At 46.4% G+C, this 14,661-nt stretch overlaps 1 protein-coding gene across 1 annotated transcript in view; it reads right to left on the reverse strand.

The window, feature by feature from the left end:
- The window catches only part of CAPZA2 (capping actin protein of muscle Z-line subunit alpha 2), a 96,679-nt gene extending 82,439 nt beyond the window's left edge, over positions 1–14,240 (reverse strand). Inside the window, exon 1 of the mRNA XM_033958533.1 lies at positions 14,089–14,240. Within this exon, the coding sequence (XP_033814424.1) occupies positions 14,089–14,127 (39 nt within the window). The 5' untranslated portion in view covers positions 14,128–14,240. The remainder of the gene's footprint in view (positions 1–14,088) is intronic.
- Between the last annotated feature and the right edge of the window lie 421 nt (positions 14,241–14,661).

Genomic DNA, 14,661 nt, shown 5'->3' on the forward strand with positions numbered 1-14,661 from the left:
GCATACTGAAAAAGCACTTTTTCACTAACGAGTTTATCTGTTCACAGAATGTAAGTGATGAGTCCAGGATAATGCCCAGAACTTCAGAAGAAAACTCGATTTGTATTGAGGTTCCCAATTTAAATGCCAGCAAGGTGCCTACGAGCAATTTTCCAACACCACACATTAAGTAGCAGAGTGTGTAAATGAAACGGGAGTGTATATGGTTGAAGCAGGGGCAGGATATGGGCAGGGATCCCAGTTACAGAATGCTGTAAGTTATACATATTTATGCACTCCCAGTTATGCTAAGGCTATGGCTGGTGTAACTGTGGATGCACAAATTCTTCCTGCTTCCCTCCCAGCCGGTTCTGCTCCAGCCTTAAGATCCTGATGAAGGGTTTCACCCGAAACCGGTTGATCCTATGACTATCTTGGTTTCCAGCAATGCTTATTGACTTCATTTGGCTCGCTTTAAAAGCTAAGTTGGCTGTGGTTTCATTTTGTATCTTGGGGATTAGGCTGGGGAGGACTCTATGAGTGGGTTTTCAGTTTGATTCACTCTCTCACTAGTTCACTAAGTTGTGACTTATTTATTGTTAGTATTTCTGCACAGTTGATTTTGCACACTAGGGACGCTCGATGATGGTGTGCAGGCGGGGTAATTCACCTCTGTCTCTGTAAGTGGAAGCGCTGGAGTTTGTTCTCCCGTCGCTAACAACCTCACACTGAGAGCGCCCCTATTCATCAATTGATATTTGGCACCTGTGTGGTTTGGTTTGTTGGGAGTGATTGGCTGACAGACCCACTCATAGAGTCCTTATTGACATTTTTTGCCTCCTTTTTTGTATCTTTTTAAGCACCTTTCGGCAAACTTAGTGGAGTTTATAGTTTAGTCTGTTGCAACAGAAGCAGGAAGAATTTGTGCATCCACAGTTACACCAGCCATAGCCTTAGCATAACTGGGAGTGCATAAATATGTATAACACAGATACACAGTCTGTGTATATGGTTGAAGCAGGGGCAGGATATGGGCAGGGATCCCAGTTACAGAATGTAATGTAATGTAATTTATTTCTTATATACCGCTACATCCGTTAGGTTCTAAGCGGTTTACAGAAAATATACATTCTGTTGCAACAGAAGCAGGAAGAATTTGTGCATCCACAGTTACACCAGCCATAGCCTTAGCATAACTGGGAGTGCATAAATATGTATAACTTACAGCATTCTGTAACTGGGATCCCTGCCCATATCCTGCCCCTGCTTCAACCATATACACTCCCGTTTCATTTACACACTCTGCTACTTAATGTGTGGTGTTGGAAAATTGCTCGTAGGCACCTTGCTGGCATTTTCATGGGTAAGGGTAGATTGATGTGCATAAGTGGGTGGTGGTATTCTATACTTTTACCCCTGCAAGGGGCATAAATGTGGATGTCCAGTTTATACAAAAGCTGATTGAAAAGTAATGACACTGCCTGTTTTTCTTTCCAAGAATTAGACGTGGCAACGCTGTGCTGGTTCTTGTGAAACTCATACATCAACATTTCTGAACCTGCAATTAGACTGCCATTGTCTTCATTGTTAGGTCACAGCGAGAAGAAGAACTTTGTACATTTCATCATAGCAGACGAGGAAGAGCTGTCTATTGGGAGTATGCCAGAGTTGTGTGATCGAATTTTGTGTTATGATTGCCTAACATTGCAAGAGTTTCATTACTCCTCTTTCCATATGTAGCACAAAATTCATGTCTTCTTCATCTGCTATGACGAAACATACAAAGTTAAGAACATAAGAATAGCCTTACAAGGTCAGACCAATGGTCCATCAAGCCTAGTAGCCCGTTCTCACAGTGACCTATCCAGGTCACTAGTACATGGCCAAAACGCACGTTTGATTCCAGCTTTGTATAAGCCATGGAGAGATGTGCCCCTAAGGAAGAGAACGAAACAGGGAACTCTGTAGGGTAATCGGCTGAGATACCCCCTTAAAGAAAGAGCTTGGACTCCTTGCGGACTCATGAAAGCTGTTTTCCTTTATATGTGATTCAGTAGGAGGAAACTTATCATTGAGAATTGTTTGATCTAAACATTTTTATTGATACACAGATGAATTCTTTGATTCTAAGTTTGCACATGGCACTTTATTATTGATTTTCTTATATACAAAAAAGGCACTTTTGCACTTAAAAGATTTCTAGGGTGACGGAAGGTGATGTTTGTGGGTAAAACTTTGTAGGGCGCTTTCTGCGCCATGCGATGAGGATATACCTAGGTGAACTCCTTATGAAATTATTAGGAAGTTCCCATGAACTGAATAGTCGTCCTGTGTAAACCATAGAAAAATTAACCCAAATTTAATTTTCTCCATTTGAAGAGTAAATTTGCATGTGCAAAGATAGAATACAGATAGGGCTAGTCTCAGTTAGGGCGCTGCTCTTTAACCAGAGGGCCACCGCGTGAGCGGACTGCTGGGCATGATGGACACTGGTCTGACCCAGCAGCGACAATTCTTATGTTACAAGTACCAGGAGCAGGTCCTTGGGACTGATTTGTATATGAAGCTGACTCCTTATATATATTTTATATATATATATATATATATATATATATATATATATATATATATACATACACACACACACACACACATATATATACATATACATATATATATATATATATACATACACACACACACATATATATACATATACATACATATATATATATATATATATATATATATATATATATATACATATATATACATATATATACATATATATATACATATACATATATATACATATATATATATATATATATATATATATACACACATATACATATATATACATATATATACATATATATATACATATACATATATATACATATATATATATATATATATATATATATATATACACACATATACATATACATACATAGACACACACATATATATACACTAGTGTTTAAGCCCGTTACATTAACAGGTGCTAAAATATGTCTGTCTGTCTTTCTTTCTTTGTCTCTCCCTGCCCCTGTCTCTCTCTTCCTTTCTTTCTCCCGCTGTCTGTCCTTTCTTTCTGTCTCTCTCCCTGCCCGCTGTCTTTCTGTGTGTCTGTCTTTCGTTCTAATGCGCTGCCTGCCTGTCTTTCTGTCTCTCCATGGCCCCCTTCTGTCTCCCCTCCCCCAAAGCAAACCAAGATTGCTCCCAGGCCCCCTTTCCCTCTCCGTCCCCTCCACTTCCCTGTGCAGCAGCATTTCCCTCCCACCCTTCCCTATGCAACAGCATTTCCCGCCCTTCCCTGTGCAGCAGCAGCAGCATTCCCCCCCCCCCACACACACACACTTCCCTGTGCAGCAGCAGCATTTCCCGGCCTTCCCTGTGCAGAAGCAGCATTTCCCCCACACACACACACTTCCCTGTGCAGCAGGAGCATTTCCCACCCTAACCTGTGCAGCAGGAGCATTTCCAGGTCTTCCCTGTGGAGAAGCAGCATTTCCCCCCCCCACACACACACTTCCCTGTGCAGCAGCAGCATTTCACACCCTTCCCTGTGCAACAGCAGCATTTCCCCCACACACTTCCCTGTGCAGCAACAGCATTTCCCCCCACACACACTTCCCTGTGCAGCAGCAGCATTTCCTGGCCTTCCCTGTGCAACAGTAGCATTTCCCGCAGCCCCCTTCCCAGCCGCTGCGTTAAATTCACAGAAAAGCGCTGCGCCGCACTACCGCTGTCTTCGGCGTCTTTTATCCACTGCGGCCAACCCTAGTGGAAACAGGAAGTAGTTAGAGAGGGCGGGCCGCAGTGGACAGAAAACGGCGAGGCCAGCGGTAGCGCAGTGCAGCACTTTTCTGTGAATTTTAACATGGGTGAGCCGGCAAGAAGGAGGAGGCTTAAAAGTAGCTGGTTTTGGCGGTGAGTGAGGGCAGGAGGGGGGAGTCGCCGGCTGTGCTGTGTCTCTCCGTGTTGAAATAAAAAAATGGAATTCGGAATGGAGGGACACAGCACTTGTCAGGTACCCACAGCCTCTTAAGTGCGCATGTGCGCTTAAGAAGGTTATTATAATATATATATATCTAATATAATAAAAGGCTAAGCCGCGCATGAGCACTCCCATCGCGTGTTCCGTTTTCCGTGCGCTGCACGGCACCTCAGATAGGAGTGCGCATGCGCGCGAAACACTCTCTCCTCCCCCTAGGCAGATGTCAGACGCGGCGGCTGTCGGCCGTGCTGTTCTGTCTGCCCTGCTCCTGCAAAGAGGCGCCGCCGCTGCGTCTTTCAATTAAGGTAAGGAGCTGGCAGACCGATCCAGGGGAGCTTTTAAAATCTTCAGGCGCAAGCGGCGGCTTGCTGCACGCACTCCAATGCCAAGCGCCTTTTAAAATGTTCAGACACGAGCGGCGGCATGCCCCATGCACCCCAATCTCCAAACCCCCCTGCCACCATCTATTTTCCCCCTCCTCCCTCTTGCCTCAGCGTTTAACCACTGACCTCACTATCTTCTCTCCACTGCGGCCCGCCCTCTCACAACTTCCTGTTTCTGCTAGGGTTGGCCACAGTGTAGAGAAGACACCGAGGCCAGCAACAGCGCGGTGCAGCGCTTTTCTTTGAGGCAAGTAGAGCGTATGCAGGAAATAAATGCTGATGGACGGGGGAAGGGAACAGGGGGAGCAGGTAAGGGGTGGCTGCACAGGGAAGGGGGGGTGCTGATGCTACACAGGGAAAAGGGGGAATGTTGCTGCTCAGGGAAGGAGAGAATGCTGTTTCTGTACAGGGAAGTGTGGGGGAATGCTGCTGTACTAGGAAGAGGGAATGCTGCTGCACAGGGAAGGGGGAAATGCTATTGCTGCTACACAGAGAAGGAGGGGAATGCTGCTGTTTCTGCACAGGGAAGTGGGGGAGGGGGGGAAGGGAAAGGGGGCCAGGGAGAAATCTTGGTTTGCTTTGGGGGGAGGAGACAAAGAGGGCCATGCAGGCAGCGCACGAGAATGAAAGACAGCAGGCAGGGAGAGAGGCAGAAAGAAATAAACACAGACAGACAAAGGGGGCCAGGGAGAGAGACAGACAGAAAGAAAGACAGACAGACAATGGGAGGGAGAGAGACAGGGGCAGAGAGAGACATAGAAAGAAAGAAAGAAAGACAGACGGACATATTCTAGCACCCATTAATGTAACGGGCTTAATGACTAGTACAGTATATATATTTTATTTCAGGCTTTTTGATATTGTTGTTAAATAAAGTCATAAAACAGGAATTATTTGAACCTGCATAAAACATCTGATTTGTAGTCAGCTGTCTAATTACCGGGACCACACTTCTTCCCAGATAAGCCTAGAAATAAACTAATGGTCACTAATCATGTTGATTTTTAAAGTGCCCAATACAAGCATAATAAACATATTTAAGAGAAAATATCAGGGTGTAAAAAATTATAGCCAGCAAATTGAAGTTTTAATCTACATTTCGGTTTATTTTTACACTAACTAGCTGCTGAAATTGTGAAAAGATTATCCTAAAAAAATGCTAATTTTAGAAAGCAGCAAGTTTTATGGTTTTAAATAGACTTACTCTTAAAATATATATAAAGACTACCAGTCCTCATTCTGAATGTGAAACATAAAAGACACCCTGAGATAGAGAAAAAATTAAAGCTCTAGCTTTTCTGGTATTTTAGTTGGGGTTTTTTTTTTCCTTTTGTTAGTCTGAATTTTGAGCCCCATGTGTCAAAATTGTAGGCATCTAGGTGATTTGGTTTCCAGAATTGCTTCATCCTTGTCATATCTATTTGCTTATTTCAAAAGCAGAAAATATGATGGGGTTTTTTCATGGTCACCTTAAAATTCTAAACAAAACGAAAAAGGATGACAAAAAATTTTTAAAGACTATTTATTTATTCAATTTTCTATATCGTTCTCCCAAGGAAACTCAGAATTGTTTTTACATGAATTTATTCAGGTACTCAAGCATTTTTCCCTACTACTAATATACAGACAGTAGTATCACCTTACAACAGAAAGCTGTATAACACCATGGAAACTGTATCTGTTGAAAAAATAAAAACTGCAACTGTAGGATAAGGCTTCTGATATTTTGGCTACTATTTTATATGGCACCACATTCCTACAGGCATTTGGAACACAGTAATATTGGGATTAATTTCAAGTACAGCACGTATTCATTCCATACACAACAGAAAAATCATTTCTCTTATACAGAACAAATCAAGAAACCCACAGTCTGGATTTTCTAGATTCTCAGGCAGTAACTTTTAAAATTCAAATTTAAGTAATAAAGAGATAACAAGCCAATTTTGTTGATTTATTCACTAAAATACAAAATGTTTCATTTATCAAAATGGGGTTATATTTACAGGAAAACATATTAAAAAACTTAGGGCTCCTTTTACTAAATGGTACTAGAGGTTTTTAGTGCAGGCTGGCAAAGTAAATGCTTGGACGCTTATAGAATTCCTATGAGTGCTTACCTCGTCAGCCCTCTCAAAAACTCTAGCACCATTAAATAAAGGTCAGCATTAAAATACCTCTCACTGAAGAAGACCATATTATGAGATTCAAAGAAAACATAGTATTTTACTGTAAATTTGTTTTTGAATATTCACTTTTTCCTTTTTGTAACATTTACTACAAAAGCTTCAGTATCACCATCTCTTTCTAAAAGAGTCCAGATTCCAGGACAGTCCAGATTTTAATTTTTAAGGGTCCAGAATGATTTCTGGCCTTGTACTGTATATCCTTCATATTTGATGCAACACATACTCACAGGTGCCATAAGCCTCCTTTGCCTTACAAAGGGGGTGGGGTTTTATAAAGCATCCACCTATAGTAAATGGACCTATACACCTTCCAATCAGGATACAGGAAATTCCATAGTACTGAAACCATCCTTCTTGACATCATCGATGACTGCTGGAAACTCATGGATAAAGCTAATGTCCATCTGGTGCTGTGTTTGACACTATTGACCATCCTCTCTTCATTGGAATCCGAGAAACTGCATTACGATGATTCTTCACCTTCCTGAAAAAGATCCTAAAGCGTACTGCTAAAAGATGCGCTATCGAAACCGATCAAATACAGTGTTCCACAGGGAGCTCTACTATTCTATCCGTACATTAGACCTGTCTTAGACATAGCCAACAAATATAAAATCCAGATTCACTCCTTTACGGATGACATCCAACTATACATACCGTGTTTCCCCGAAAATAAGACAGTATCTTATATTCATTTGGGGCCCAAAATAGGCACTGGGTCTTATTTTCGGGTAGGACTTATTTTCATGTACATGTTCATCTCTCCCTTCCTCTCCTTCACCCAAATTCTTCCTCTTTGCTTTCCCCCACATGTGCAACATCTTTTCTCTCTTTTCACCATCCCCTTGTGCCTTCCCTCTGCAGCATTTTTCTATCCCTCCCTCCCATCCCCCTGTGCAGCAGAACCCTTATCCAGCTTTCATCCTTCCCACGTGCAGCAGAACCCTTGCCCAGCTGCCATCCTTTCCTCCCTCCCATCCAGCAGAACCCTTGCCCAGCTTCCATCCTTCCCTCCCATCCCTCGTGCAGCAGAACCCTTTGCCCAGCTTCCATCCTTCCCTCCCATCCCTCGTGCAGCAGAACCCTTTGCCCAGCTTCCATCCTTACCATCCATTCCTCGTGCAGCAGAACCCTTTGCCCAGCTTCCATCCTTACCATCCATTCCTCGTGCAGCAGAACCCTTTGCCCAGCTTCCATCCTTCCCTCCCATCTCCCTGTGTAGCAGAACCCTTGCCCAGTTTCCATCCTTCCCTCCCATCCCTCATGCAGCAGAACCCTTTGCTCAGCTTCCATCCTTCCCTCCCTAACATCCCACTGTGCAGCAGAACCCTTGCCCAGCTTCCATCCTTCCCTCCCTCGTGCAGCAGAACCCTTGAGCACCTGCCGCCACAACCCGCCTCGCAGCCGAGTCGCCGATAACCCGCCATTCTTCTCTCCCAATCAATCCCCGCCGAACACAATCATAAATACCTTGCAACAGGGAAGCGTCAGGCCACCAGCACTCACAGGCTGCTTTGCAGCCATTTCACTGGGGCCGTCTGTGTACTGATGACATCAAGGTATTTATGGTTTCAGTCGGCGGGGATCGGTTGGGAGGGAAGGATGAAGGGTCAGCAGGGGTTTGGCTGTGCGGCGAGGGCAGGGCTGCCTACGACTAGGGCTTATTTTCGGGGATAGGGCTTATATTAAGATCTATCCCGAAAATCATGCTAGGGCTTATTTTCAGGGTATGTCTTATTTTCATGGAAACACAGTATCACTAGGAGAAACCCATGATTCCCAGATCATGAAACTCCTAAACCGCCTCTTAGAAATCAAAAACTGCATGTCCATCAACAAATTGCAACTAAATACCTTCAAAACAGAACTCTTTTGGATCCGCAAAGAACACTGCAACTGCACCCATCTCTCATTACACTGGGACTCAACTATCATAACAGCAAAAGATAAAACATACAGCTTAGGAATACTCCTTGATGTAATCCTATCACTTTCCAACCATAACTCTCAGGTCTTATCTTCCTTATTTTACTACCTGCGACAACTTCAAAAAATATGGAACTACTTTTCTGAGTCTGACTTCACCCAACTGCTTTATGCCTTCGTCCTCTCCCGCACAGATTACTGCAAAGCGCTATTCAACGGTCTCACAGTGAAGAACATACAACAGCTCCAACGTGTACAAAATGTGACAGACTTCTAAAAAACCTCCAGAATGACACACCTGTGACCCTGTCTCCCAGGTTCTATCATTGGCTCACAGACTGCCTATAGCCAAATGTTGTGTCTTCAAGGGCCTGATGCTAGCGTTCAAATTCTTGCACGACATGGTGCCAGGCTACAAGACGACCAAGCTTCCTCCGTAAGTACCAAACAGGTACTTCCGCTCCCAGGATGAAATACACTTCAAAATGCCCCTTGGTCATGCCCATCACCTGAAAAACACCAAATGATGTTCCTACCGAGTCACTGGAATCAACTGCCCCCACAAATCAGATCCCTTTAAAGACTCTTCAACTTTAGGAAAGCAATAAAAACACCTCTTCACCTAATGTCCCTGCCGACGATTGATTACAAAGAAATGTATATTGGTTATCATGCCGCTGTACCGGGCCATGGTGTACCCTCACCTGGAGTACTGCATCCCGCACTGATCGCCATACATGATGAAGGACATGGTATTACTCGAAAGGGTCCAAAGAAGAGCAACTAAAATGGTTAAGGAGTTGGAGGAGTTGCCGTACAGTAAGAGATTGGTGAAACTGGGCTTCTTCTCCCTTGAAAAGAGGAGAGACAGAGGGGATATGAACGAAAATACTGAAGGGAATAGACTTAGCAGATAAAGACAGATTGTTCACCCTCTCCAAGGTAGGAAGAACAAGAGGGCACTCTCTAAAGTTGAAAGGGGATAGATTCCATACAAACGTAAGGAAGTTCTTCTTCACCCAGAGAGTGGTAGAAAACTGGAATGCTCTTCCGGAGTCTGTTATAGAGGAAATCACCCTCAAGGGATTCAAGACAAAGTTGGACAAGTTCCTGCTAAACTGGAACAAATGCAGATGAGGCTGGACTCATTTAGAGCACTGGTCTTTGACCTGGGGGCCGCCACTGCTGGGCACGATGGATCACTGGTCTGACCCAGCAGCGGCAATTCTTATGTTCTTAAGGTACTAGATCATCGGTATGTGTCCTGTTAGGATAAAAACTTGTATTGAAAAATTTTGGACTGTAACTGTGGCAAATCTAATCTGTAAACTGCATATTATGTGTATTAGATCCCTAGTATGTGTCAAGTTAGTATAAAAAATTGTATTGAAAATCCTTACACTGCAACTATGGCAAATTGTAACCTAACTGTATATTATGTATGTTTAACCTGAAACCTGTTCTGAGCTCTTTGAGGAGAGCAATAAAGAAAACTAAATAAATATTGTTCACCTCTAGACCAGCAGTGCCATTACTTGCTGTAAAAAAGGAAACCTGAAGTGAGGAAGCGGACAGCAGAGGTAAATGCATCTCCTACATATAAGCTTGTCAAAACTTAAAAAATATATATTTTTGACACACAAAAATCAATTTTTAAAGAGTTGACAAATTAGACCAGTGGTCTCAAACTCGCAGCCCGCCAGGTACTATTTTGAAGCCCTCAGTATGTTTATCATAATCAAAAAAGTAAAATAAAACAGTTTCTTGATCATATGTCTCTTTAGCTATAAATTACAATACAGGTATTATTATTAAGACAGCCAAAAGGAAAGAGTTTTACCTCATGCAAAATTGTCATTTCTTTAATAAGACATTAACTATTTTTTCTGAGGCCCTCCAAGTACCTACAAATCCAAAATGTGGCCCTGCAAAGGGTTTGAGACCACTGGTCTAGACCCCTCTTAAGCCACTTCTAAAAGTATGGAATGGAATGATCATGCCCTCAAAATCAGAATAACCCATGTCAAAAAGGATAGATTTATATTTTAAATATTTCATGAGACGTATACTGAGATCTTTTACTTTAAAATTGTTGAAGTACCGTATTTTCTCACATATAACGCGTGTGTTATACGTGGGTTTTTACAAACCGTGCATACCCTTGCGCGTTATACGTGTGAGCGCGTTGTACAAAAAATTTTTTACATAGTTCCCCCCCCCCCCCGACGTCCGATTCCCCCCCCCCCCGCAGGACCGCTCGCACCCCCACCCCGAAGGACCGCTCGCACTCACTCCCACCCGCACCCCCACCCTGAAGGACCGCTCACACCCCCACATACTCCCGACCTCCCCCCATCATGTAGAAGCTCATAACGGTGTCCTGCTGCTTCCTCTTGGCGGTCCCGGCCCTTCTGTGAGCCCTGCGCCTGCGCTGCTTCCTTTTCCAGCGGTTCGCCCTTTCTCTAACATCAAGCCCTCTTGACCGCCGACTCCCCGACACGATCGGGGCAAGAGGGAGCTCAAGCCCTCTTGCCCCAGCCAACCGCGGCACCCCCGACACGATCGGGGCAAGAGGGAGCTCAAGCCCTCTTGCCCCAGCCAACCGCGGCACCCCCGACACGATCGGGGCAAAAGGGAGCCCAAGCCCTCTTGCCCCGCCGACTCCCCGACAATATCGGGCCAGGAGGAAGCCCAAACCCTCCTGGCCACGGCGACCCCCTACCCCCACCCCACACTACATTACGGGCAGGAGGGATCCCAGGCCCCCCTGCCCTCGACGCAAACCTCCCTCCCCCCAACGACCGCCCCCCCCCAAGACCCTCCGACCGTCCCCCCAGCCGTCCCGCGACCCCCCTGGCCGACCCCCCACCCCCCTTCCCCGTACCTTTGTGTAGTTGGCCAGACAGACGGGAGCCAAACCCGCCTGTCCGGCAGGCAGCCAACGACGGAATGAGGCCGGATTGGCCCATCCGTCCTAAAGCTCCGCCTACTGGTGGGGCCTAAGGCGCCTGGGCCAATCATAATAGGCCCGGGAGCCTTAGGTCCCTCCTGGGGGCGGGGCCTTGGGCACATGGTTGGGTTGGACCCATGTGCCTCAGGCCCCGCCCCCAGGAGGAACCTAAGGCTCCCGGGCCTATTCTGATTGGCCCAGGCGCCTTAGGCCCCACCAGTAGGCGGAGCTTTGGGACAGATGGGCCAATCCGGCCTCATTCCGTTGTTGGCTGCCTGCCGGACAGGCGGGTTTGGCTCCCGTCTGTCCGGCCAACTACACAAAGGTACGGGGAAGGGGGGTGGGAGTGTCATGGGGGTCGGCCAGGGGGGTCGCAGGTCGGCTGGGGGGGCGGTCGGAGGTTCTTGGGGGGGTGGTCGTTGGGGGGAGGGGGGTTTGCGTCGAGGGCAGGAGGGCCTGGGATCCCTCCTGCCTGTAATGTAGTGCGGGGTGGGGGTAGGGGGTCGCAATGGCCAGGAGGGTTTGGGCACCCTCCTGGCCCGATATTGTCGGGGAGTCGGCGGGGCAAGAGGGCTTGGGCTCCCTTTTGCCCCGATTGTGTCGGGGGTGCCGCGGTTGGCTGGGGCAAGAGGGCTTGAGCTCCCTCTTGCCCCGATCGTGTCGGGGAGTCGGCGGGGTAAGAGGGCTTGACGTTAGAGAAAGGGCGAACCGCTGGAAGAGGAAGCAGTGCAGGCGCAGGGCTCACGGAAGAGCCGGGACCGCCAACAGAAAGCAGCAGTACACCGGTAGGAGCTTCTACATGATGGGGGGAGGGGGGGGGGTCGAGGGGCTGTGGGGGTGCGAGCGGTCCTTCAGGGTGGGGCTGCGGGTGGGAGTGCGTGCGAGCGGTCCTTCGGGGTGGGGGTGCGAGCGGTCCTTTGGGGGGGCATCAGGCTTTCAGGGTGGGGACAGGACTTCAAGGGGGAAAGGAGAGTCGGGGCGGGCGAAAGGAGAGTCGGGCGGTGACGGGAGAGTCGGGCAGCATGCGCGGTATACGGGTGTGCGCGGTATATAAAAATTTCTGTACATAAATGTGTTTTCCGCGCGTTATACCCGAGTGCGCGTTTTACACGGGTGCGCATTATCTACGTGAAAATACGGTATATTACAATATAAAGCCTATTCCAATACCCATGGAAACCTACTTGTGCCAGTGACATGCAAAACTGTCAAACACACACCTGGCTGATATAGGGTTCTGAATCTGGAAACTCCAAGTTTAACTTCCTTATTGCTCACTTACTAAACGAGATGTGGAGCCACCTTCTAAATTAATGTGTGTAGATGTATACACACACACATATATATATATATATATACACACACACGTTGAATAACATTTTGTTCAATATGCTGAAGGCACATGGTCATTCTAAATCAAATAGGCTAAGATCTGGATAGAGGTGTTGAAAAAATGCATAAATCATTTTTTTCTAGTCATTAATGGTTATGCAATCAGATATTGTATAGAAGCAAATGCTCTCTTGCTAAACATACTTTCCTTACCATTTTGCAATATTAAGACGAGATATCACTTGTGTTTTTAGGACACAGGGCTCTTGTCTATACATGAAAAAGCACCATGTTTGTTGCACACTGAAAATTTGGTGTTGATAAGACAAAAACAGACGTTATTGTGAGAAAGACACATAGAGAATGATCTCATAAAGCTTCTTTCCTTTGAAAAGTAGGATAAAAATGTTAAAAGTAAAATATTAAAGAATTATTAAAGAGATAAAGTACGGAAACAAGAACAAAATACAGCAGGTTGAATTATTTAAATACTGTAGTATTCTGACACTTATCTGGCATCATTTATTTCTTAATTTACTGTTATTCAAGTCACGTAACGCCAAAGTCAGTGGTAATTACGTTTCCAGGTTTGTCACCAGCGCTTCCTCAATAATTCTCTCAAAACACAAATTTGTGCTCTAGATACAAACCAAGACTTTCCTGTAACGATTCCCTTGCCCTCTATAAAGTTCTACTATATTCAACCCTCGCAATTGAATTAGATACATCGGAATTGAGCGTCCGATGGGTTATATCCGCGCCCACGCCCGGAGCCTCAGGGTAGCGCCCTCGCTCTCCTCCCTCCCAGGGCAGGTGGGCGACCCACAGGGCAGATCTTCCAACTTCAGCAGGTCAAGAAGCCACAGCTCGCGCGCTCTCCTCCTGCCACAGACTCTTAACTAAGCAAGAAGGGCAGGAACCAGAGCAGCTGGGCGAGAGGGAGCGAGCCCGGCCTGGAACTGCCGAGGGACGTGTAAAGGGAACAGGAGAAGGAAGAGTGCGGCGGCTTCCCGGACCCCTCGGGCCCGCAGAGGAGGAGAAGCAGCGCCGGCTCCGCTGCCACTCGTGCCTATTTTCGTGCTCGCACCGTACATGGAGCTGTGCGAGAGAGCGGCCCCACCCCTTAGCCCGGGCGGTGACTGACATGCCGGCACAGGGGCCGTTCGAGAGCCCGAGCCGAGGAAGCTAAAAATACACCCGGGGAGGCCCAAGCAGGTCCGGAAAGGCAACGGAGGCTCCGGAGACAACCGCCTCGGCGACACCCGCCGCCGCTTGCGCACACTTCCCTCGACGTAAGGGAGAAACGCGAATGACGCCTGCTCCCACCTTCTCCTCGTCCGTGAGCTGCTCCTCGACGTCCGCCATCTTTCCTTCTGACCGCGGCCACAGCTCTGCTAACTTGGCCCGCCTACCCCCGCCTGACGTCGGCGGGGAGGGGCGCTCGAAGCGAGCTCTCGCGCTGTAGGGGGCGAGGCGGAAGCGCGGATTGGCGTCGGGTAGGGCGGTGATGAGCGTAGGCACGCAGGATGGAGCGCAGGTGTCGCTCCTCCCAGTGTATAACTAAAGGTAGGAGGTGGGCAGTGCATGGTATAGCGGCGGGCGTTCATATTACAAAAGTTTGTCGGATGGTTGAGAGTTATAAATTGATTTTTTAAGGCTTATTAGATAGTCGTGCAGTTATTATTTTAAAAACTTATATACCTTTTAAAACTAAATGGTTTACATACATAATATTAAAAAAATGGACCCGTAGTAAAACAGACGAATACAGGTAGTTGAACATATAATAAAATAAACATATATATATACACACACCGAGTGTACTTTGTATTTATGTTCAAATATTTTTTTATTATACAGCCCCCCTCCCCCGAAGGCCTGACCCCCCCCCCCCTGAAG

Source organism: Geotrypetes seraphini, chromosome 9, assembly GCF_902459505.1.
Source record: "Geotrypetes seraphini chromosome 9, aGeoSer1.1, whole genome shotgun sequence".
In the NCBI taxonomy this organism is placed as follows: Eukaryota; Metazoa; Chordata; class Amphibia; order Gymnophiona; family Dermophiidae; genus Geotrypetes; species Geotrypetes seraphini.